Genomic DNA, 24,017 nt, shown 5'->3' on the forward strand with positions numbered 1-24,017 from the left:
GCAGTTTTTTGATTTAAAGGACATGACTTGACTCAAGATTTAACGTTACATCACAGAACCCATGAGACTCAACTGCAGTATCACAAGCTCAGACGTTATAGATTTTTCAGGTTATAAAGAATTCAGAACAGGGTCCTTAGGGAACCAGGTTTTGATCCCCATTCTAATATTGTATATAGTATTTCACTGGAAGTTTCACATGGAAACTCCCAGAGAACGAATTCAAAGATATGCCTAACAGTAAAACATACAAATAAAAAAATATATAAAAAAACTATATGTATTTAACAGACTTTATGAATAAAAACATTATGAGTAAATCAACTGACAATGACAATAAACTGACTATATAGAAAGGAAGAAATTTAATTCACACTCAAATTAAAGAATAAGAATTTGTGAGAATCCATCCTTTCACATGAAAAAAGACTAAATTACATCTAACAGTAGTGAAGCTAGTACATGAAATAAAAGCTTGCTACATTTTCCCCGATAACCACTCGCATTTTTCACTAAGCCAAAGTGTTTAACTTACTAGCATGATAGACTTTTAAAGCACTATCTTATAAAAGCTCACTTACAACATATCTTTAGAAGCATATAAGTGACATGCTAGTTTAAATGCTAACACCTCCGATTTAGTCTCCTTCAATACAAGCCTCTCATGTTAAATGCCCTGTTCATAATGAAGCACAAACACATCACAGTAGGATTAACAGAAGGCAACTTAAATAACACACGTCCTGCTGCTTCCCGTATCGTTTTGCAAAATGGTCAGATGATTGGATATTTTGGCTGAACAGCCTGAAAATGACACATTGACTGTGGCACACGTTCTGGCTCAGATGCCAAGCCATTAAATATTACAGGCTTTAAACTCTGCCGAGGACGTTCTTCGTATGTCACTTAGCACGAGCGCGCACGTGCTGCAGCATACACAAACACTTGTGGGCTACACCTGCCTCAGGACATATTTGAGTTACACAAAGAGTCTCCAGCATGTAACACCTGCTGTCATACACACGCTGGCTCATTCTTGTCACCTGCCACCTGCATTTCACACACACTCCGTATCCCACCTGTATGAGGACGCCAACAGAAGCAGGAGGAAAGGTGGGCAAATATTCCCCCCACAATCCCCCCGCACAAACACACACTTAATGTCAACAATCACCATCTGACCTCATTGTCATTACAAGATATTTACCCTCCTTTGTCAATCAGAGACAAAAGGCTCAACCTCTGCCTGGAAACCAGATCAGGAAATAACCGGGGCGTCATTACGCAGGGACAGATGCGGATCAAACGCCGGCTTATAAAAGGGCGAGGGAGATGAAAACAGCCTTAAAACACATTAGAGGATAAACAAACAAACATAGCCAAGAGCCTCATAAGCCAACCAGATGGGGAGTTAAAATGTGCCATAAAAAATTATACAGGTCCTGAACTGAGGCGGTGAGATCTTTGTGTTCCCACATGACAGGACACAGGACTTTCCGTACACTGCGGGTTACCCAATATGTCTCCCTCGCGTTTCATCACCAGAGCTGCAGCCAAACAATTTACATTTCACTCCAAAAGTGCTTGCACGGCGTTCATCATATGTCAATTAGTTTCAGCACAGCAAGGTCATTAAAGCGGCTGTAATGAGGAAGAGGAGGTTCGGGTTAAATAGATAAATAAATAAGCATGTAGATAAATAACGGGGGAAAGACAGGGAATGGTCTCGTCGGAATCAAACGAGAGACAAATTACACCCCAGGACCACTTATAAATATTGGAGGCTTTGATCTGCACACCAAAATGAGTGATTCAGTCTGGAGGGGAAAATGATGAGTGTGTGTTTACGTGTGTGTGATGTTGACTGTGTACACCCCAGGCCACATTATTTCACAGAGGGGGGTGAGTTGACGCAAAGCTAAGCTCACTGTTGAAGAATGCAGAGACACACAGTGCAGATCACAAAGCTCCCTGACTAAGCAAGCCCAGTCAGCTCTACTGACCAAAACTGCTGACTGTCTGTTAGAGCATAGCTCGACTGATCGCACCATGAGGGGAGAGAGAGGTGAAACAGGCTCCTATTGCACAAATATGTTGGGCAGCTATTGACCCTGTCATATACCACAAATCTGCAGAGTAACCTGTCACTTCCAGTTCCTGTCATGTTGTCCAGGGAACTCCTCAGAGTACACTAGTACTCGTGATATGCCAACTTATTTAAACAGCCAGTGATTTTTCTGGAATGCTGCTTATTATTTTGTCATTGTTTTAGGAATTTGTGCCATGTGAGCACAAAAAACACTTAAAGTTCACTAACGATAGTTATATAGTGTTGCAAATTCCTCTTTAAATTTGTACTTGATAAAAGTGAATGCAACCAAGTGACAGAAAGTGGGATCAGGGGTTTTCATGTTTAACAGTCCAAGACAGATATCCTCTAGTAGAAACAGCCTTGTGTGAAATAATCTGTTTTTGGCTCAATTGAACATCAACGCTGCATTGCTTCAATCTGAGAAGATAGTATGAACTGGAACTTGGAAGAACTACAAGCCAAACTAAAATTGTCATAGTTGTGGTTGGGTCATGCATTGTTACTCTCTCACTGCTTACCTGCGTATTTCAAAACATTAATAAAGGAAACCAGATACATACAAACTCTGTACACCTCCTTTTGGATTAACTGTGTTGTTTGTACAAGTGTCACATCTGGGATTTTATTTTGAAGTAAATTAAATAAATTATTACTGCGGTCATTATGCTAAAACACAGCAGCAGTGGCCTTAATTCCCCATTCACTCAGATTAGAAACATGCAACTAGGGGGCAGATGTGAATGTTTTTCAGGGGCTCAAATTGAGCTGCTAAACAATATGAACTTCAAAGCTGAAAATGCTACACAATGTTGAATGTCTACCTATTCATTATAAAAGAGAAATGGACTTTTTGACACCGCTGACAAGAGCTAGCTACATTTATTAACCATTGAGATGTAATGCACCTGATGTGTGTTTGACATCATGCCAACTTTTTTGGTATCAACTAGTGTTCAAAATCACACAGAGTCAAGTTTTCCAAAGCAAATATGTTATTTTAAAACAGTCCTGCCATTGACAGGCTGGAGTGCATTTCTTGATCTTGTTTAAATGGAAGTCACAAACTTACTACATTGTCTTTTGTCTTACAAAACGCAGTTGAATTTATTGCAATATTTAGTTACACATGAGTTGGAGTCAAAGCTCTGTTGAACCTACAGACCAGGGGACAAATGATTGGGCGTACTTGTATATCTTGTCAGAGGCTTGTGAAAGCTATCGGGAGCCATCAAGCTCCCGACAGGCCTGTCTGTCTGTCTGCGCTCTGGTTGGTCTGAGATGAGCCCTGTGGTGTGGGAAAACCCCAGAGCAGAGGATTAGAAGGGAGAAAAGGGGATTTACTGGTTAAAAGCTGACCTCTGACATGCATACAACAGCCTTTTGATTCAACAGACCATCTCATTCTGCTCTGCCGCTGGACTTTGCAGTCACGCAGCCACTTAACCAAAGTCACATTCACTGTCATGGCTGGACCGGATAACATGGGCTTAAAACTGTTCTGTTACGTGAAAGAAGAGCCTGCTGAGAGCACACAAAGTGTGATCACACATTAGTGGCACTACATCAGCCTCTCAGACTAATGTGTGATACAGTCACACTGGTCATGTGATAAACTGGACCAGATCTAAAGGTTAGACTGCAGGCTTTTCACTATGAGGAACTTACCAGGTGCACGTACTGTAGTTCTTTTTTTTTAATACTTTTTCCCAAGCAACATGTTTCCAATGTTGAGTATCATATCACAGTCAAAGCTAATTGGAGCTCTCTGAACATTAAATTCAACAATTGTTAAAGTCAGTCGACCAGCCTAAAGGCAAGGAGGATCAGGTCAAGAAATAAGTCACAGAGGGGCTTTACAATGAAATGTTTCCTTGCTGCTCTCTGGTTTCACAGGATTTTCTTTGGGCTACAATATTCAGTGAGGAGTCACATTTACTTTTCATATTTCTAAATACTTCTTTCAAGTCTGTTTTTTGTTCTTTTAATGTGTGCTTCAGGGGGAAGTCAGTGAAATGTCACCGGATAAATTGAAAACTATTTGGTACCTATAAGCACGACTCTTTTGTTGATTGGAGCATTTATGTGAGTGAAGCCAAAAATCAATCTAATGGAAAAGAAGAGCACTTTCTTTGGTACTTCACTTCTACATGGACCACTTTATCAAACCCAGGTTAAAGTTTGGGCCTCTAGTCCAATACCGCATTTCAGCAGGTATTGAATGAAGGATCTAGATGCTGATTGTTGGACACTTGACAAAAACACTTTTCCATCTGCAAAAACTATGTGTTTCCTGCAAAATTTCTAATTAGCAGGGATCACAACAATTTTCAAACACGTTCAAGATCACAGAAAACCAAATAATTTTATTGAACCACTGCCAATAATAATCTCCATCAACCATTTAGTTAACTTTGGGTATTATCTTCACGTATACACCGCTTCAACAATCAGAAAAGTCTGATGTCAAGTGAACAACACACAGCTGTGTTTCTCACTTCACTCTCTCTTGCGTGTGCATGTTCACTCTGTCTTCCCGTATTTGTTCCCCTCCTATTGTCATACTGATAAAGCACTACTTGTCTGGCCTGTTGTCAAGGCAGCAGCAAACTTACAGCACACTCATTGCCTTGGCAACGGGTCAACCTGCACAAATAAACATGGCCAGATGAGTGATGAAGACAGATAGAGGAGACAAAAAGAGACAGTATGTATGTGTGCAGCATTCAAACATGAAGAACACTAAGAGGCTTATGAAACCGACATTGTTTCGTGCAATTAGAGTGATAACAGATGAAATCGGATTCCTGAGGTAACTTTGTCAGGTGTCTGCATCACTGGCTCCATTTTCCATCCATCTTAATCCAAATGACTCAACATCAGAGCCCACGCAGTCTCTGAGCAAAAGACGAGCCTTAAAAGTACATGTGAGCTTCACATCCTCCTGCCTGAACTGGTTACAACATTCACTTAAATGTGCTGTCTTCTGGATTCAGTCTGTCACAGGAAATGCAAAAGTTCAGTTCTGAAAAAGGTGATGCAGAAATTCAGGCTGGGAACAAAAAATCAACAAAGCTAACATACCGGCTCGGTAGTGTTCTGCAGCTAAGGAAAAAAAAGGATTTGTTTTGCCAAAAGAACAAGTTTAATTTTAAGGTATCAAATGTCCCTGCTTGGCAAAAATACTTTTTTAGGCATTCTGATCAACAACTGCATCTCAGTTCCCTTTCTTTCATACCAATATTTTTGATTTCAAATCTACCTGTATGGCACGATGCATTTTACTATCTCTTAATGTTGAATTGAAAAAAGTGTGCGACACAATTTGCAACCCAGGCCTGGAATGTTAACACAACATCTTTGGTTGGCTATGACGCTGGGTCTCAGCATGACAAAGGTTTATTTTAGCGCTCTCTGTGCTAACCAGAGAGAAAACAGTACAATGATTAACTCAGTCTTTTCAATCTGTCCCACTATCCCTTCACCTTAACTTGTTTTGTTTTGAGGAATCTCACTGAATGTTAAAGAGGACATATTATCTTTACCTTTTACCTTTTCCACCTTTTAAAACAGTCCCCCTGTGGTCTAAATGAAACATCTGTGCTGTGCTGTGCTTTGGTCAAAATACAACATGAATCAAGCACCAGAGGAGGTTTGTGACCCTGTATAAACCAGCTCTCTCAGAACGCTCCGTTTTGGTGTGTGTGTCTCTTTAAATGTAATGAGCCCCCCCCTGAGTTTTCCCAGGAGACATCAGTCCTCTGTAACGAGAATAAAAATGACGGACCTGCTCAAAAGTTTTGTTCTAGGCTGGGGGTGGAGTCCATGGGTGGAGATACCAGGGGAGGGAAGGGGAATTTTTTTTACCAGAATCCCACTGTGACATCATAAATTGAGCAAATTTGAAACGGAGCATTTCTCTCTGTGTTGTAAGTCTTATGCAGACTACAAACAAAGGACTGGATGGGTTTATTTCACATTTTGTGGGTGGGTAGACACTCAAGTTACCCAAATATATGTTCACCATTTCAGTTCATTATTGATTCTAGAAAAGTTCAAAATGGGGCCCTGCATTGCTATGCTTTAACCATTACAGCTTGTGTGGACAAATCACTGAGTGTCAAGATCCCTACGTTTTTCCTTTTCTGCGATGCCTCAAATATGATCGCCTGTATCTGCTTTTGTCTTCTCAAAGACTTGGTTTTTCTATTTGGCAGCTTATAAAAAACGTATTTTTGGATTCCTGTCTCTGCTGGTAGTGCATCCCACCACACACAGCAGCTTTTAGGCATTTGTCTGCCGTTAGCAAGCAGCCAGAAGTGACCAGGAGGCATCTTCAGGCAATACAAAGTCTACAGAGAGCACATGTTGGTGCTAGAAATAAAGTGAGGGATCACCAAAGTCAGAAGAATTCATCCTCTGTGGAGCGAATATCTGTTACATTTTTTGCGCCGGTTCATGTTATAGATCGAGATATTAGACTTTGTGGAAACTTGAGGAGTGGAGCCTGAAATGAATCCAAGCTTTTGATCACATGGTTACCTATACAACATTTCACTGCATTTTTTTAACTGACCAACCAACTAAACCACATCACTCGCCACAATCATTACAGTTGTCTTTCTGTTTTATTGCGTTTTTGTGCGTTGACCTCATGTCTCAGTGAAACAGTGTTTCTTCAGGTCTCTATACGACAGGAAGCTGGCCATGCTTCAGAGCCCCTTTTCATCTTCTGCTTCCTGCCCTCCTCCATTCCCTCTGCTGCACCCAGATCAGTTGATACCTGTACAGCTAGGCACAGAGAGGCGGCCTTTTCTCTCATCTCATGAAATACAGCCTTCGCTTACCATCTCTCTACTATTAATACTCATGCACAAACACTCACAGACACATGAGCTGAAGAAAAACAGCAAATTCACAGCAGGGTAAAAGTGTCAGGGAACCAGCTGAACAGGAGCGGGAACAGCATCACAGCATCATCCAGCCTATTAGATACAGCCTTGACTCATGCAGAACTAAGACGACACCTCGCCTACTCCTCAGATGACGACAAATAACTCACAGACTGAGACAGACAGGGGGAGGAGGAGAAAGCAAGAGATGGAGAGTTACCAGATGATATACAAGGGTCAAGGCTGTGACGTTTGAAGAGTTTAAATTGGTACTGGGAAAAAAAGACGAGCAGAGAAAAATGTTTCAATTTCTTTCCAAAATAAAGTCTCACAATTTGCAACAACTATAGCAAATCTTGTGTTTCCCCTTATGGCTGTTTGATGGAGGGGCTGTCTGGGCCCTTTCTTCAATATTAGACAGCAACAGTCCATTCTCTCAAATCAATAGGCTACTTTAGTCAACCCCAAAAACCAGTGAGCTCTCTTAATCAATAAACCAATCAAACACTTTAACACTGCAGAGTCATCAAGCCCCTCTTTTGCAGTTTGGACTAACAAGGCTTTTAGTCCCACTGGGATTTTAGGTCTGTAATGAAAATAGGTCTAGTTATTAAAGTAATGGGAAAGTCAAAGAGCAACTGTCAGCGTTTCACTTACTTATTAGTTAAACCTAAACAAACTAAGTAATGATCTCTGATCAGGATTATTTTTATTAACTGAATATTAATTCCTGGCAATTTGGCTGTATGCATAATGACACAGAGATTAAAACCTGCACTACACTGGACTTAGCTGCTGTACAATGCTGACCTCTGTTGTCGGCTACAATCTTAATCACAAGTGCACTCTTCATTAAAACCACAGCTGAGAAAGTCTTCCAAACACATGAACACCACAGCGGACTGGTTGTTCAAACAACGCAATTGGTAAAGCACTGATCAAGGATTTTCTCCTCCACACATCAACCCTGTTGGGGAGCGGTGGCTGGACGGAGAGAATGGAGGGGATATAACAAGAAGAGGAGAGAATCAAAGAGGTCTTTGAAGTGGTGCACCGGCAGTCTTTAAACTGGAGAGATGAGGAGATGCATGCATGGATGGATTGGATGAAGGGAGGAAGGGAGAGAGGGGGCTGCAGGCAGGGAGTGTTAGTGAGCTGTATGTAAAGAGGGCATGTCACAAGAATCAGAATGAAAAGGATCATAATATTGAACACACAAATAAATAGCGAATACGCAAATGGTTCAAAGAGAATAGATCCTCGTAAATCTGGTCAATCTCTGACTTTGTCTTTAATAGATTGCGATGGGATTTTCCATAGATATTAAATGTCTCCAAAGGATGAATTCTAACGTTGTTGTATTGTTCTCCAGCTCCAACAATGTATCAACATGTTCTTGATGGATTGACACCAAATGTGACTGTACAGGCATTCTTTGTCCCCAGATGATGTCTAATAAGGATTCAGGATATATCTGCAAGCTTTGCATGATTTTTTAATGACAAATGGTATACATAGTCATGTCAGATGTCAGACTTTTTCTAGTACTATCACAGGGTCCTAATTCTGTTTACTAAATATTTCCATCTCTGACAAATTCACTGTTGAACTAACAACATTTGTGAAAGACTTTGTTAGAATGCTTTTATCTTTGTGCATTAAAGTAAGTTTAATAAAGACTCTTAATATCATTTTTCACTGTAAATGACAGGAGGATTTTATTTCTTTGTGTTTTGGACAGTCGCCTGCACAAAAAGAGTAAAGTGAACACATGAGCTTCGATGTAGAGCCCTTCATCCCTATTATGACATTGTATAGTTCATACAAAATGAATACAAATATAATAATTGGGAGTTGCTGACTAACATCCCCCTCCACCAATGTTGTATCTCATCTGTTGTAACACAAAAGCATGCACTGTGTCTCGAGTGTATGTCAACATCTACTTGAGCCTTCAGCCTGGAGGAAATCAATGTTTGATGTAAGTGAGGCTTTAATGATTCTAAGACTATTCCATCCACCATGTTTTTTTTTCTTCAAAAAACCAGGGCTGTGTCCAAAATCACATACTACATACTGCCTAATACATACTGAAAATATATACACTGCATACTAACCTGATGTTAGCAAAATACTAAAACACTGGTCACAAGATGCACTCCCGTTCCGAGCTCCGTTCGATGAGCTACCGTCAGTCCGTAAATAGAATTCAACAACAACATGCGAACGTTCATTACTAACAAAGCTAAGTAGTAATTTTAATATTATTTATTAACATGCAAAACGTATTTCGGCACATAACTTTTATTTTAAGTTGTCTAAGAGCCAAAATGAATTTTGGGGCGGTTTAGTATGACCAGTATACATACTTAAAGATTCTGGCCGATCTAGTGTACATCCGTGAATTTCTCGCATACACCAAATTGCATTCTATGATTATGGATCATACTACATACTCATTGTAACGATACATTTAGTATGAATAATATGAAAGATTGGGACACAGCCCAGGAAAGAAGTATGACGCTGCAGCTGTGGAGGGCATGTGCACCTGAGGGGAGAAAATAGAGCTTATACAACAGGATGCGAATGCGAGCTCACCGAATGTGAACCAACATGAGCAGGTATGAATGTGTGTGTATGTGGAAGTGAAATTGCACCAGATAAGTGATTATGTTCTCACCTTTCTTTCTCAACATTCGTTCAAGAACAATACAGGGATATAAAAATAGTTGCAGCTTGTTTCACCATTGCATCAAATTCTTCGGGTGCTTGAACTTTATAATGAATGGAAGATTTACTTTGTTCAAAGCTCAAAGAGAAGAGGAATCCTTTGCAGCTATTGAGAGCAATGATATCAGCTAGCTGAACAATTGAGCATGCAGCAATGAACTAGTGAAACAATCGGGATGACATGAATTAACTCAGTACCGTGGTGGGTGGGTTGGGATTACAGGCCTGAGCACAGTAAATGCTAACTTACAGTGTGTAAGACAGCAGTGAGCCGGCCTCTCTTTATTTTCAGTGACAGTACAAAGGAAGCTTAGCACGCTAAGCCTTCATTAAGGCATGGATCAGCACCAGGGCAAAAATCAGGGTGAATTTTCATTGCTAGTGCACAGGTCAGGGAGAATTACAGAGGACAGCTGATGTGAGAAGGGTGAAAACCCCGGCTTCAAAACCAGTATGTGTTGATGTAGAGAGACAGCAGAGTACATAACGAATAGTGTTTAGATTTTGATGGAAAGACCTTTCCTAGTTTTGTTTGTGTGATCTTTTGCATTATTTATGATTCCACTGTTCTTTGAGCGAGAGAACTACATTACACATTTTTATGAACCTTTATTAGCAAATGTCCATTTTCATATACGAGTCTTGATTTGTATGTTAAATATAACAAACTGATATTATAGATAGTCACTGAAAGAGAGATTAAACGCCAGCTGATGGACCGGCTCTCTATGCATGTGCCTTTATATCAGAGAATATTATATGAAAGCGCACACACACAACCACACATCCCACCATCTGTGAGAGACTAAAAGGGTTTTTCTGATGCCTATCGGTCTTAATCCAAATGCATGAGCACCTGTTAAAGATGACCTTGATAAATGAAGCGGGGACAATACTGGAGACGTGGATCAGAGTAAAGCTACCGGCATTATTGCGGTGGCTGCCTCAGAGACTTGCACTCACTTACACAGCTGTCTAACACAATAAAGAGCTGTATGCATGATATCAAATAGAATATGCTGGGAGGGGATAATACACTCAATTAATCCACACTACTGAAGTTTAAATGTACTTTGTGCTGATAAAGGCGATACTGCATCTTTGTCTTAATATAGAAGATAATGTGATTGTTTATTTTCTATCATGTGGCAGGTATAGCTCAAGAGCAGTTTTATGATGTGAAAGTGGCTCAGAGTCATGGTTTTAATCCTTCTACACTGTAAAAAAAAAAAAAAAAAAAAGTTAAAATTTCTCTCTAAAAAAATGTGTCAGTTGCCAAAGTAACATTCAAGTTACATTTCTGGACTATTGTGCGACAGGTTTTTCCAACCGATGAATAACCACAGTGACCTTGGTTTAAAGTAACTGGTGGAGTTCAGCGAGTTTAAGTTGAGCATGTTCGCCTCCTGCTGGTCAGTTATGTGAACTTCACCAGAGAGGAAAGACAAAAGAAAAGAAAAAAGGAGCTTCCTTGAAAGGGCGTGTACTGATTATAAATCTGAACACAAGAAATATACAGTCATGATAAGATGTGATACTTATTATTATTAGAAACGCAAATTCAAACTCCATGCGGAAAATAAGAAACACAACTGCCATTGTATCAAGTGATAGGAATAAATATGAGGCAGTCTAATATTCTGACCCTTGAAGAACTCTACTTGACTGAACCTCCCTTAGGCATTAATTATGAATTCATATAGTGTCATTTATTCAGGGACAGGAGGGGGGGGGGGGGCACATGCAGACATAACAATTCTAAATACAATGGAGCTTTATATTAACGACAGAACTGCAGAATTTTTTTTTCACCTAATTGTTACTACTGTGTTTAGTTTCACATGAATCTTAGACGACCATAGAAAACACACTATATCCAGGAGTAACAGCCACAACAGTAAGAGCTTAGAAAGCAATTATAAGAACACAGAACAGAGGAGCAACACAACACCTTACAGGAGCTCCTGTTACAGGTCCCACCTGGTGGATGGCATGACACTGACTGCTGTTCCTTTACAGCTCACTTGCTTGCACATCCGTCTTTCTTTATGACAGAAAGTTGACAGCCAAACAAAGCTCCGTATGCTTTTAACCTCAACTATGAAAACAAAGTAGGACACGCAAAACAAAAGCACAATCTCCCAAACACGCTCTCTTTTGTCTCTGACTCCTGAGGTGTCATACTGTGTGTGTAAAATTATCCCAACAGGAGGAGAGGAATTGTTTCCTCTCTGCTGATTGGATTTAGGAAGACCCATCCTGATGAAAAACAATTCAACATAAATCTGTTGCAACAAAAGAGGCGTAAAATATGCTCCCCCAAAGAAGCAATAATATGGGTTGTTGTCATGGGATACTATCAAAATGCCTTATCAGAAAATATCGTATTGTACTGCTTGTCAAGCGCAGTGAAAAATTCAAAATAAGACAAAATCTCAGCCTTGTGTGCTCGTTCACAACTAATGTTTAGCTGTGATCGTTACTATAACCCTCGCCAATCTTAACCACGGGGTGACAGGAAATGAGCAATACCATGGTGCCTCAGCATTTGTACATTTCTCTAAGTCTGACTTATGTGTGTGTTTTTTTTGTGCCATGTCATCTTGGCATCTGAATTTTGAATGCTGGGATTTCACTGGAATGCATCAGCTGACCGACAAGCCCCTCAGGAGCTCTCTGCATTCGTGCCTGGACCGTTGTTGTTTCTGCAAGCGCCATACAAATTCTTTATAGAGAACATAACACAGATGTCAAATCAACTTGTGTCTTTTTTATTTGGGTCAGCGTAGCATGAGGTAATTTATGATAGATATAAGGGGGGGGGGGGGGGGGGGGGGGCAACGAGGTGAAACAAGAGGAAGAGGGAAGAAAACTGGAGATAATAAGAGAGGAGAAACTGTGGCAGGAAAAAGATGGAGAGAGTGAAAAGGGAGGGAAGCTACATTATTCTGCCTGACAGCACCAAAGGTCAAACTATGATTTATATCAGGGCTTCACACTTCTCAGGGTTTGTATTATCTGTGGACGATCAATCATACATGTCATAACCCAGTAGACCTGTCAACATATAACTCCTTAAAAGACAAAACACTAGATTTAGAGAATTAAATCCCAGCATAAGAGGTCATTCATCTCTTCACCCATACGCTAGCTGTGGCTGGGTTTTTTTTCGCTCCAAAACAAGCCAAGAAGACAGCAGGGTAAGGAGTGTTTTCAACCCAAGCGAGGAGGAGGCCTCGCATCTCCATACCAATACACAGACGTAGCTTTAGTGATAAACCGCTGAGATTCTTTTGTGTGGCCCCAACCACCAATGGCTCCTTACTTCTTCTCTCCCCACAGCCTCCTCGCCTCACACTGAGCCTTCTCCTCTTCTTCTCTAGTCCATTCTTATGGCTGGAGTACCCTGACAGTCTTATTTGCCAGGCCGTCTTGTTAACACAGTGAATAGAGAGAGGGGGCCACAGAGGGGGCCCCTGTGTTATGCAGATCAGTCCAGGTTACCGAGGGGACAGACGTCAGGAAGCCATTCAAGGCCGGGTTATTAATCAACCCAAATCCCTCTTGTACTACTACAATCTTCCTCCTTTAAACTCCTCTTCCTCCTCGACTGGTTTTCCAGCTTAAGTTTCAGGTACGACCCCGTTGTATACGAGGAGGATTTTTGTACCACCTGAACTAAATCCACTTATTTTATTATATGTTCTGCCTTGGTAAAGAGTAAATTAAGGAATATCAAATAGCAAGCTTTTATGGGATTAAACCTCCTTTGTAGTCTGGTCAATGTCCATTCTAATCCTTTCAAAAGGTCAAGTGTAGCCTTTTAAAAGCGCATTACACAGCTTCAAAACACACACCAGCATCGTGCAGGGAGCGGTGATGTGATCAGACGGATCAGGTAGCACACACACTCAGGGCACATGTTAATAAGCCTGGTAATGAGTCTCATTAGCACAGGGAAAATCAATTGAGCCAAAGGCAAGCATTAATAATTCAGAAAGAGCTTGTTGTGCATCCACTGAAATAGCTAGCCTGCCCACAGCAGCCCACTCAGCTGATAGAGTTACACACAGACACACTATCGGTCAGGTAACACAAGCTCTTCTTTTATTTGTTCTTTTTTTTTTTCTTTACAGAGCAGGCCTGCCAAGGTATCCTTTAACTGGGCTATGAGATCCTGGGTTAGCCTATGGGATGCAAAAAGTCTAAGAGCATCGTGAAGTTTCTACCAGTCCATGTTAGTGGCACCTTCTGAAGTTTAGTGCCAATTGAGGATTCATAAACCCTGAACCAGCTTCTGTCAGTGTGAAGAAGCAGAAAACTTCAGTCACACAGGATGAAAACCGAAAAACCTCACAGAAAATCCTCATTTCAGACACTCTCCCCCCCCCCTATCCTTAAAAATCTCTAGAGTCACGAGGAAAGAACATTTCGCTCAAAACTGGGTTTAACACTCACATACAGTACGAGTCAAATGACATCAGCAGCAAATTCTTGGGGGCAATGTTTCTGTAGGCCTGGGTGATTTTAAATGGCCAGTGCTCCTCTTTTCGCTCTGAATGGGCAATGCCTCAACACACTCAGTCAACTTCCTATAAAAGGTTAGGCTGGCAACCCCAAGGAGTTTAGAACAAATATTCTATATAGAAGTAAAAGTCAGAACAGGCGGAAGAAAGAAAAAGGAGAAAAACAGGGAGGTAATGTGTATTCATCTAATGAATATTTACAGAATTGATCAATATGTCATTACTTCTGAGACAAAACAAATGTTAAATGTTTCAAGAGTTGTTAGGGACAAGTTAGCTTAGCCTATAGCAACATGCATAGTTGTTCATGAGAGCTCATCTCAACTTTGGTAGTCAACATGTTTACCTGCAAAAATTACAATGGGAGAAAAACTCTTAAACATAAAAGTGGAAAACTGTTTTCTCCTGCAAGTGTAGCTAAAGTGTGGCTAAGTAGTTTGCTGAACAAAATGAAGTCTAAAACCTCAAATTAAAGCTTGAATGAAAAAATACAATTTCCTGGTTTTAAGCGTTCCTGTTTTAAATGTTCTTTTATCTGCCAAATATATTTCACTAAAGAATTGTGTGAGTGTTAAAACACCAAAACAACAACATTTTCTCTTCCTGTAAAACGTTTCATATATCTGATGAGTCATCCTGCACTCAGGTGCATTGACTCGTTTTCTACAAAATTAAAAAGCTTTGTCAAAGCTAATGACCTAATCAAATTCATCCCAATTTTATGTCCCTTCTTCTCTCTTGCGATTGGTTCTATTCTGGCACGGCAGTTACTCTCCAAGTTCCTTTTCATGGGAACTTGAAAGCCAGTAGGTTGAGGACACAAGCTGTCACGGGCAGGATCGGCAATGACTTGTTAAAAACAATGTATATCAAATCAACTTGAAGAGTTTTCTTCAATTATCACCTAAAATACACTAGGTCTTAACTTAGAAATTAACTTTGGTACAACTTCTCAAGGCTCATCCACACTATGGCACTCAGAAAACACACTTCTTTAGGGCCACATTGAAAACCACTGCTTTGACCCAGGTACTTTTGCAGCTGCATATAAAATGTTTTAGCTGAAATATTTTCTGCTAGCTATAATTTGAATGTTGGTTACTTGTTTAAATCGCTAAAAAGTCAAGTGTCAACCCCTGGAGCAGGAGTTCTTCTGGTTCTTATTACTATTTCTGCTCGACTTCTTTGCTAGTTTTTCTGCAACAAAACGCTGACTCATGCTGGATGATCATAAAGGTACATAAGAATTCAGTCAAATAATGGAGTCTACAGTCATGCTTTCAGTTCTGTTTTGCTGTAGTAAGGCATCTCTTTACAACTCATTATGGGAAATGATGGAGCGAGAGGATAAACTGTCATCATCCAGCCATAAATGTTCTGCTATAGTTCTTGTAGGATAAGATTATGCGCAGGAGAGTGTATGCGAGTGAGGACACAATCATCCAGATGCATTAAGAATATTGCAATTTCTTTGGGTGATGTTTTGCTCTGGTCAATTTGGCAGCAAACAAACACCACCTGCTTCATGTGACCAGAGGAGACAGAGGGCTCTGTGCACACCTGCATCCTCACTATATCCCCATCTCTTAGCTCAGGGTCACACAAAGTCCAACACATTCCAAAACACAGCACTACTAATATACCTTACTAGATTAGCGTGAAAGCACATGTACTTTAGCTTTAGAAAAAAAAAAAAAACAGGAGACTCTTTGTGAGATCGGCAAGTGTTCCTCACAGGAACAAAAACCAGTCGGAGCGATAAAACAAACCTTTTTACTTCCACACAAAAAAGTCTGTGGCTCCCTCAGTCTGTGTCCAATGACGACGTTTTATTCTAGTCTGTTGGAGAGGAAAAAGTTGACTTTATATTGTCAGACTGCAGACATGCAATTAAAGGCTGCATTCCTGAGCCCACCGTTGCCCCTATAATAGTTTACAGCAGAGAACGCTGGATAGTCGGACCCTCCCCTTCTTTTGTGGATGCCCATTAAGAGGGAAATTCTTTACATATCCATGGCTGCAATGTTCAACTTCAAACAAGCTGGCTCAAAACAGATCAAATTCTCTTTCACCAAAATACCACAAGCTACATCATATGCCACATATTCTTTACTGATGAGGTCAAACACGATTATGATTTCTTTTTTGGTTCCACAAAGTGGCCTTCAGTAGCCCCCAAATAGTAAAGAGACCCTCCTCTAGCTCATGACATCCCTACTCAGTGAGTGCTTCGATTAGACAGACTTTGTTACTGCCTGATGTGTGTTCATATGAATCAGCTGAGACTGATAAACGAACAATGTTCAATGCTCTCCCTGCATGAATGTGATGCTATTTGTGTTGCATTCCTTCAACGGAGCGGCAATTAGTCACACTCTTTCACAAACTTAACACAAACCACCTGTACTTCATAGCATGGTCTTTCCTTTATACGACATACAGCTTGTTGCACAGCATACCAACATCCACATCCTCCCAGTTGTTACTGAGTGACTGGAGAAGCAGCAGACTGGAATCGTCCCTGCTGCATGACTGCTCTCTACAGTAAAATCTATTATTTCGGAGCACACAGGGGCTGAACATCGCTTTCTTCACAGCAGCGTGGATGACTAATTCTATTCAAAAGTCACTGAAATCTCAAAGAATTTCTCCTGAATGCAGCTCTGAAGAAGACATGAGATGTTTGAAATATCACTACTTTTCCAAATTGCTATTTGCATAATGCTGCAGTGCAGTAATGACATCCATGCTGTTTTTCACTTGTTGTGTTGGAATTCATTGTTGAATGCCTCAATTGATATCAGAGCAGATTCTAAGAGTTGACATGGCGTCGCAACATCTGCACAACAGCAAGAAACCAACAGTTGCATGTGCTTCACTGTCATGTTATTTCGGTCAGGTTGTGAAGTGATGCTGTTACCTCCATTTGTGCAGGGCAAAGCCGGGACATTGGTCTCCACAGGTGACACAGGGTTGTCCTCTCTGAGGCTCATCTGCAAAGTTCAGCTAGGAACAAGTAGAAACAGGAGATAATGGGTTTACCATTGGCTTTGCTCTTGTAGTCAGAGATAATGCCCGCTTGGCATAATGTCATTATCTAAACTGGTGACTTCTAAAATGTAATTTCACATACGAAACTTTTAAACCTATTACCATAGTCATGTGAGAACAGAATCATAGCCTCCCTATAGTAGGAATGTGCAAAGTCAAAACGTATTTTTAATGACTTCCTCCAAGAAGCCTTTAATCAATGATGCGCAGTTAATTAGGTGTATAGAATGAACACCTGGAAGTAACTAAACACGAAATCAATGTTCTGTAGCCTAGTCAAAAAAAGCAACAGGTTGAAACAGGGTTAAAGAAAATCATAATTTATGTCTCCTAGGGAAGAATTTCGTGACAGCGTTATCTTCACAGTTGTAACTTGACGCCCTTAGTAACATGACAGAGCAGAAACGGGAAGGATAAACTTCGCACCAAACCATTTGTAATATGTGGAGTTTCAAATTTAAAAAACCTAGTCGAGACATGCGCTGTGGTGTGGAAACAACCGCTAACAGCCCGTAAGTTTGCGTCGCCTACCAATCTGTGTGATTCTCTCCTCTTGAAGCTCCTGCTGAACATGACAGGCGGATCCCAGGAGGGCTGAGGCGCACGCCGGGAGCACAGAGACGAATGGCGCAGGGAGGAAATTGGAGATGAGATGCGTTTTTGTTGGAAAAACTCCCTGACGACTTTTCCAAACGCACGGAGCCCCGGCTGAAATCCTATCCTATTAAGCACTTATAATTGATGAATGGAGCTGTTCTGTTCCGTAAAGCAGCTCCACCCTGTTTCCTCACAGCCAATGGAGGACAAGTTTTCTTAAGGAAGGGGCAAACTATCATACTAGTGATGTAGTAAATGGCAGAAAGGATGAGCTTTAACGTCCAATCTGCAAACAACTCAAGTAAAGATTTGTTATTGTATCCTCCACGTTCTTTCATGAAACCAGTTTCCAATTTTTAGCTATGGTTTGTAACATATGCATGCTAATTTATTCATGACAGGTGATTAAACCCCAGGAGTAATTTCACAAAGGCTACTGTAAGGGTTGTCACTATGTGTCACAATATAACCTTGGCTCACAGTGCTGTCTTTCCTCACTAACAATTGCATTCCAATAAATGTCCCGTAACTATTTTTCTCCAAATGTCCTCATTTATATTTTCACAGAAAATAATGATTCCTGACCTCTATGCATAAGAAACTTAAGCTGTGTACACCGTTTTTTGCAGAAGTGCTCTAACTAAGCTCAGCTGTCATTGCGTCTTTTTAAATTGGTTGACTCCAATCGGCAACCTTTGGTGTTGGAACATATAGCCAATGTGGAAATGCAAAAACACTGCTGTTCCTCGAGTGTCCACTTGAAGCTGGCTCCGAAAGACCCGGAAGTCCCATACACCCCATATTAAAAAGTAAACTTTGACAGCAGAAATAAAGATGTATACTGCCTTTACAAAAATGGTCTGATTGGTTAATGTCTTTATCCGCAAATCTGACCGCAAGCGGCCGCTTTGTAGTGGTTTTTCAGGAGGCCCACCCCAGCTCCAACTCTTTACCTGTCGTTAGGTTGACTAAAAGTTTGATGTAGTTAGCATTTCAAACATGGCAATCACCATAGATGGTCTTCAGAACAGCCCTTCGGAAACCAATGAGTGACGTCACTCACACTTGTCCTTGTTTACAGAATATACAGTCTACGGTTGACTCTCTCCAGCAGAAACAAAGCAAAGAATAGTATCTGAAGAAATAGCTGCACAAAAGAAATTCTTCAAGATGTGCTTAAGCGCTATTATTGTTTCTCACCATTATAACCATTATGTACCTCTGTCAGTCTGTCCATAGTTCAGGCATGCACAATACTGTGTTGGTTGCCATGAACAGTAGATAGTTTTTCTTTTTTTTATTGGTCTTGACAAAATTTGATAATTGCCACCATGGTCATTTTTGTTTTAGATGCCAAGACAACACCTTTCTCTGAAACACAGTTCGACTTAATACTAAATGTTGTGAATTGTGCTTACAACCTTTGCAGAACTTTTATCTAACAGTTATCTCACACCCAGGAACGTCTTCTCTACCCGTGAACAGTTGATGGTCAGTCTTGTGGTGGGGGCTTGACCGGCTGCAAACTCAAAAAGCAAAGGCCAGACATCATACAAGCAAATTTACAGTCCACTTCCCATAGATTGCAAGGACCCATAAAGTCTGGGTTTTCATTACAGCCATTCTGTGTCACTCTGAGGTCATCACAGTCCTGAAGCCAAGTGGCTGGTTTACTGAGTTTGACCCCAGTTCTAAAAGATATGATCTGTCCAAATAAAGGTCCAGTAAATGAAAAAGAAATAAAGACAGAAAATGGCCAATGGCTGATGGATGATGTACTGTTAATGGTTTGTTTCTGTGGGATTGCTGTTGTTGTATTTTAAACTAACCACTCTGTTTTCAACTGTGAATTGTGATCATTCTTCTTCTACGTTTTTTTTCTGATATTCATTCAAATTGACCGATTGGTTCAAATTAAAGTCAAACGTGTGCACAGTGGAGCAGGTAAAGCAGAGAAAGGTCAGATGACAGGGTGCAGGGCTGATAAATATAGTGACAAAAGGTTAGCAGGATATGATTTTAAATGACAAAAGAACAAAGGAGAGAAAATTCCAAGGAATTCATAGTTTTGAAATGCCCAAGATTTTGCTTTCTTTCATTCTTTCCTTTCTTTTTTTGAGGGAGTAAAAAAAAGTAAAGAGAACAAAAGAGAGAAATTGAAAAAAACGTCTTAATATGCACATCAATTTGCTTTTCTTTTTTTACGTTTTTATTTGGAGAGAGAAAAAAAGCTGCTGTTGCTGTCTTAAATCAAAATAACTCTGCACTGAATTACATTGCGCAAGAGAAGTGTGACTTCTCTGCTTTGTCTCAAGGACAGACAAGGAACATAGAGAAACTTTGTTTCTTTAGTAAAAGGGAAAGTGGACACTGTACACTGTTGCAGGTTCTTATTCAGCATGAACATATTTATAGAAGCAATGCAAAAAGTAAAAAATTCAGCAAAACTTTAGGCTCAAGTCGGGAGTGTTGTAGTTTTTCATTTCATGATGCATTCATTGTTGTAAAAAAGAATTGTCCTCGGGCAGGATTTCTTATTCTGTCCGTTCACATACTTGTATATGTGTAATGACAATAAAGTTGAATCTCATCTCATCTCATCTCAATCTATCAGGGCCAGTGGCTTGCAGGGTGGTGGCCATGATGTTCAGAAGTGTTGGGAATGTCTCAGACATACCAAAGCTTACAGCTGCTGAGGTCACTGGTCTAATCCCTGTGGGAAGGTTTGTGAGGCTATAGCCAGGCTGTGTGTACAGTACAAAGGAGAATATATGGAAACACAGAGACCATTTGATTACAGCAGTATGTGCATGTGGTCTTTAATGTTCAAGAAATGAATTAACGCATTGAAGAAAAAAGTAACGTTTCTCCTTTGGTATTTGGCACAGAGAATGTCCACTTGTGACACTGTGTAGTGTATTTTAGTTGCAACCCTGTTTGGTATCCATGGAAATGAAACGCTCAATAATCAGCACACTCACATTAGCACACATGCACAATCACTATCTATCTTAATAACCGTTTAAGGTGGACATTTAACATATGTCATCAGCTCATATTAACAATGTCCCTTTCTGTTTGACTGTCCCTGATTGTTCACTGTTTACAATGCAAATCATAGAACAAATACAGCATGAACTCACCCTCTAAGTCAGCATCAATATCTTCACACTCAATCAGATGTGAAAGATCAGCTGTAACTGGACTACATTCTTCTGAACAAGGTTCAATGAGATTCCATTCCCATTTATTGGTGCCACATTCTGTTTTCAGAGATCCCATTGAAAACCTGATGTGAGGGGTAGATACAGACTCAGAATTAAGTCTTTGTCCTTGTAAACAAACATTCAGGAATCTGTCAACACTTAACATGGGACTATTTGTGACAAGTAATGCAGTTCTTAAGATCACACATGGCTGCATCTGCTTAGTAAATAAGACTACCCTATGTGTGTGTGTGTGTGTGTGTGTGTGTGTGTGTGTGTGTGCGCGGGGGGGGGGGGGGGGGGGGGCTTTCTAAATGGTTGACATAGATGTGTATCTTAGTTTGTTAGCATCAAGCTAACAAATAACAAGCTAACACATACTTGAAAATCATTGTTTGTCATCTATTTGACTTATCAAACATACAGACAGATGCACTTGAACTTACAGTTAGGCTATGTCATTTCTAAACTCTGTGGAAAAAGTGTGTTCTGCTGCTTTGATCATCATTAATAAACTGTCTATGCTCTGATCCGGTGACACCGCATGACTGGCTTTGTATGTCTCAGTTCATATAGGACGTATCCCTCTGCTGCCTACTATTTGGTGGTTGTGTATAATGCTTTCATGGGCACATCGAAGCCCCTATTTCTTGTATTGAAAAGGAGCAAATGCACATGTGCAACTTATAACGAGAGTCAATATAGAGCGGAACAAGCCATAGTGTATCTGTGTGTATCATGCTTTTCCTCTTTGCTGCTTGATGTGGTTTAGATAATTTCATTAAGGTCTGGGAAGCTGTAGTCATTCGTCTTCATTGTTCTTTATTCACTATTTATTTTGGTGTTCTCGACTCTGTAACTTTTACAGATCAACTTGTCTTATCATTGTACGATTGGAACCTGCGCACTTTATGCTCCTCAGCACTTTTACCCATGTACCGTGCATTTGCACTGTCTTTAATGTATTGTCTGTGTTGCATGAAGTGACTCTCCCTTCAACCAAATCAACCTACGGGTACAAATAAAGTAACCTGAACCTGAACCTGAGACCCATGGCTATGTTTTGGGCTAAGACCGAAAACCCATCAACCGTCAGTAAATTTAGACACACACAGTAGACTGTTTTAAATCTACATGTTTATTGCACATTATACATTTTATTGAAAAACGATCTAACTTGTAATATATAAGACTCGTGTAAATCAGTGTAGTGATACAACAGAAAACTCAAAGTACTTGGTCTTTTTCGATTCTCTGATTTTTTTGAAATTTTCAAAATCCAAAACAAAACACGATGTTATATAAAGTTATAACAAACAAGTTTCAGGTTACATAATTTACATATTAAGCAATACTACACGTCTGTAGGGCAGTGGGCCCACCAGAGAATAAACCTTCATAGAGGCAAATAAACATTGCCCTTTGAAAATTGTACTTGCATGTATATAAAGTAGGCTATATAAAGGTTGAACTGAAACAGGGAATGTTTTTAAATCAGCTTATGAGTCACATTCTACAGATACAACAACCCCTTTGGAGCTGATAAAGGCTCCTGCTCACCAACACTTCCTATATATCTTCCCTTTTCACACCTCCTCTTATCCCCTGTATAACAGCTTACTGAAACTGTTGACAGACTTTTTGAGGAATGACTCATAAAGATGTGTCACTGGCTCCTATTGCTTACAGCTCACCTAAGATTACATATAGAAAATACTTATCATGTAAGCCTGTTTACATCAGTAAGAGCTATACTTCAACTTCTCTTCAGAATCATTGACTCATTTTGTAACTGTCTACATGGGCATCAGCCAAATGGTAAAAGTGAGCAGATATGATTTTTTTTGGGTTTGAAGTATTTTTCTTCCTTGAAACATTATGGATCGCAGCTCCTGAATCCTACTCGTCAGCAGAATCTGGCATTAACCAAGAAAGCAGTCGACCAAGCAGCGATCATAGACTGAACTGATCATCCAAAGCTTTTTTAATAGCTCTTTTTTTTTCAGTTTCGCAACCAATACATGCAAGCTTTTTTCTTCAGGTTGGTGACTATAAAGCTTGAAGCGACTCTTAGCAGCTCATGGTGCTACCGCATCTTTTGGTGAAGCAACACAACTGAGGCAATCATGAACAGAGAAGTTGGTCATTATGGTGCTTAAGGCTTCATGGCATAATTGTTTTATGTTATTCATCATTTTCTTAAAGGTAAATAAGATACTCCAAACAGAACATGGAATATGGAGAGTCTGTAAATGTGGTCATCTAGTCTTCATAGACCTTTACACGGGTTCTTGGTTGTTCCGGTTGATTTTTATTATGACTGTTTCTGAGCATCATAATGTTTTCTCACTCGGGGTTCTCTAACTGTCCAAACAAGCACGCATTCAACAGCGTCATAGGATCATAGGTTCATAGGATTTAATCTCCTAAAAATGTAGGTGGAAGAGTAACATGTGCTTGTTCGCTAAAGTTGCTGGTACCTGACATAAGGGAGTTTTGTTCAGAGATGTAGTTTTTTAGTGTCTACTAGCAGCAGTTGTAATTTTTGTTTGTGTTTGGTAAAGCATGATGTGTTCAAATGAAGTTTATGAGCAGCACAAGAACCAATAAATGCCAAAGCCAGAACGACTCAGTGACATTTGTCACCCAGTATTTGGTCAACTTTCTGTACCCTGAATCAGGTATTTCCAAATTAACAACATAGATATTCAAAGCTTTGTATTTTTGAGTTAGGCAGAAGGAGTCGATTAGTACATTTTGAGAATTCACAGCAGTGAATTATTTTTGTTCTGGAAGACAAGTGCTGATAACTGTTAGATTGCCTGATCATTCACCATTACCCATGTGGACAGAAACTAGATTGGACCCCAAACACATCTGACAGGTCACAAACCAGACTGTTAGCTGAAGATGAGATGGGTGA

At 40.1% G+C, this 24,017-nt stretch overlaps 1 protein-coding gene across 1 annotated transcript in view; it reads right to left on the reverse strand.

Annotated features, from left to right (window-relative positions):
- The window catches only part of prickle2b (prickle homolog 2b), a 90,791-nt gene extending 72,804 nt beyond the window's left edge, over nucleotides 1-17,987 (reverse strand). Inside the window, exons 1-2 of the mRNA XM_065955045.1 lie at nucleotides 17,823-17,987; nucleotides 17,161-17,246 (exon numbers count right to left, since the gene is read on the reverse strand). Of these exons, the coding sequence (XP_065811117.1) occupies nucleotides 17,161-17,246; nucleotides 17,823-17,864 (128 nt within the window). The 5' untranslated portion in view covers nucleotides 17,865-17,987. The remainder of the gene's footprint in view (nucleotides 1-17,160; nucleotides 17,247-17,822) is intronic.
- Between the last annotated feature and the right edge of the window lie 6,030 nt (nucleotides 17,988-24,017).

Source organism: Labrus bergylta, chromosome 5, assembly GCF_963930695.1.
Source record: "Labrus bergylta chromosome 5, fLabBer1.1, whole genome shotgun sequence".
NCBI classification, from domain to species: domain Eukaryota; kingdom Metazoa; phylum Chordata; class Actinopteri; order Labriformes; family Labridae; genus Labrus; species Labrus bergylta.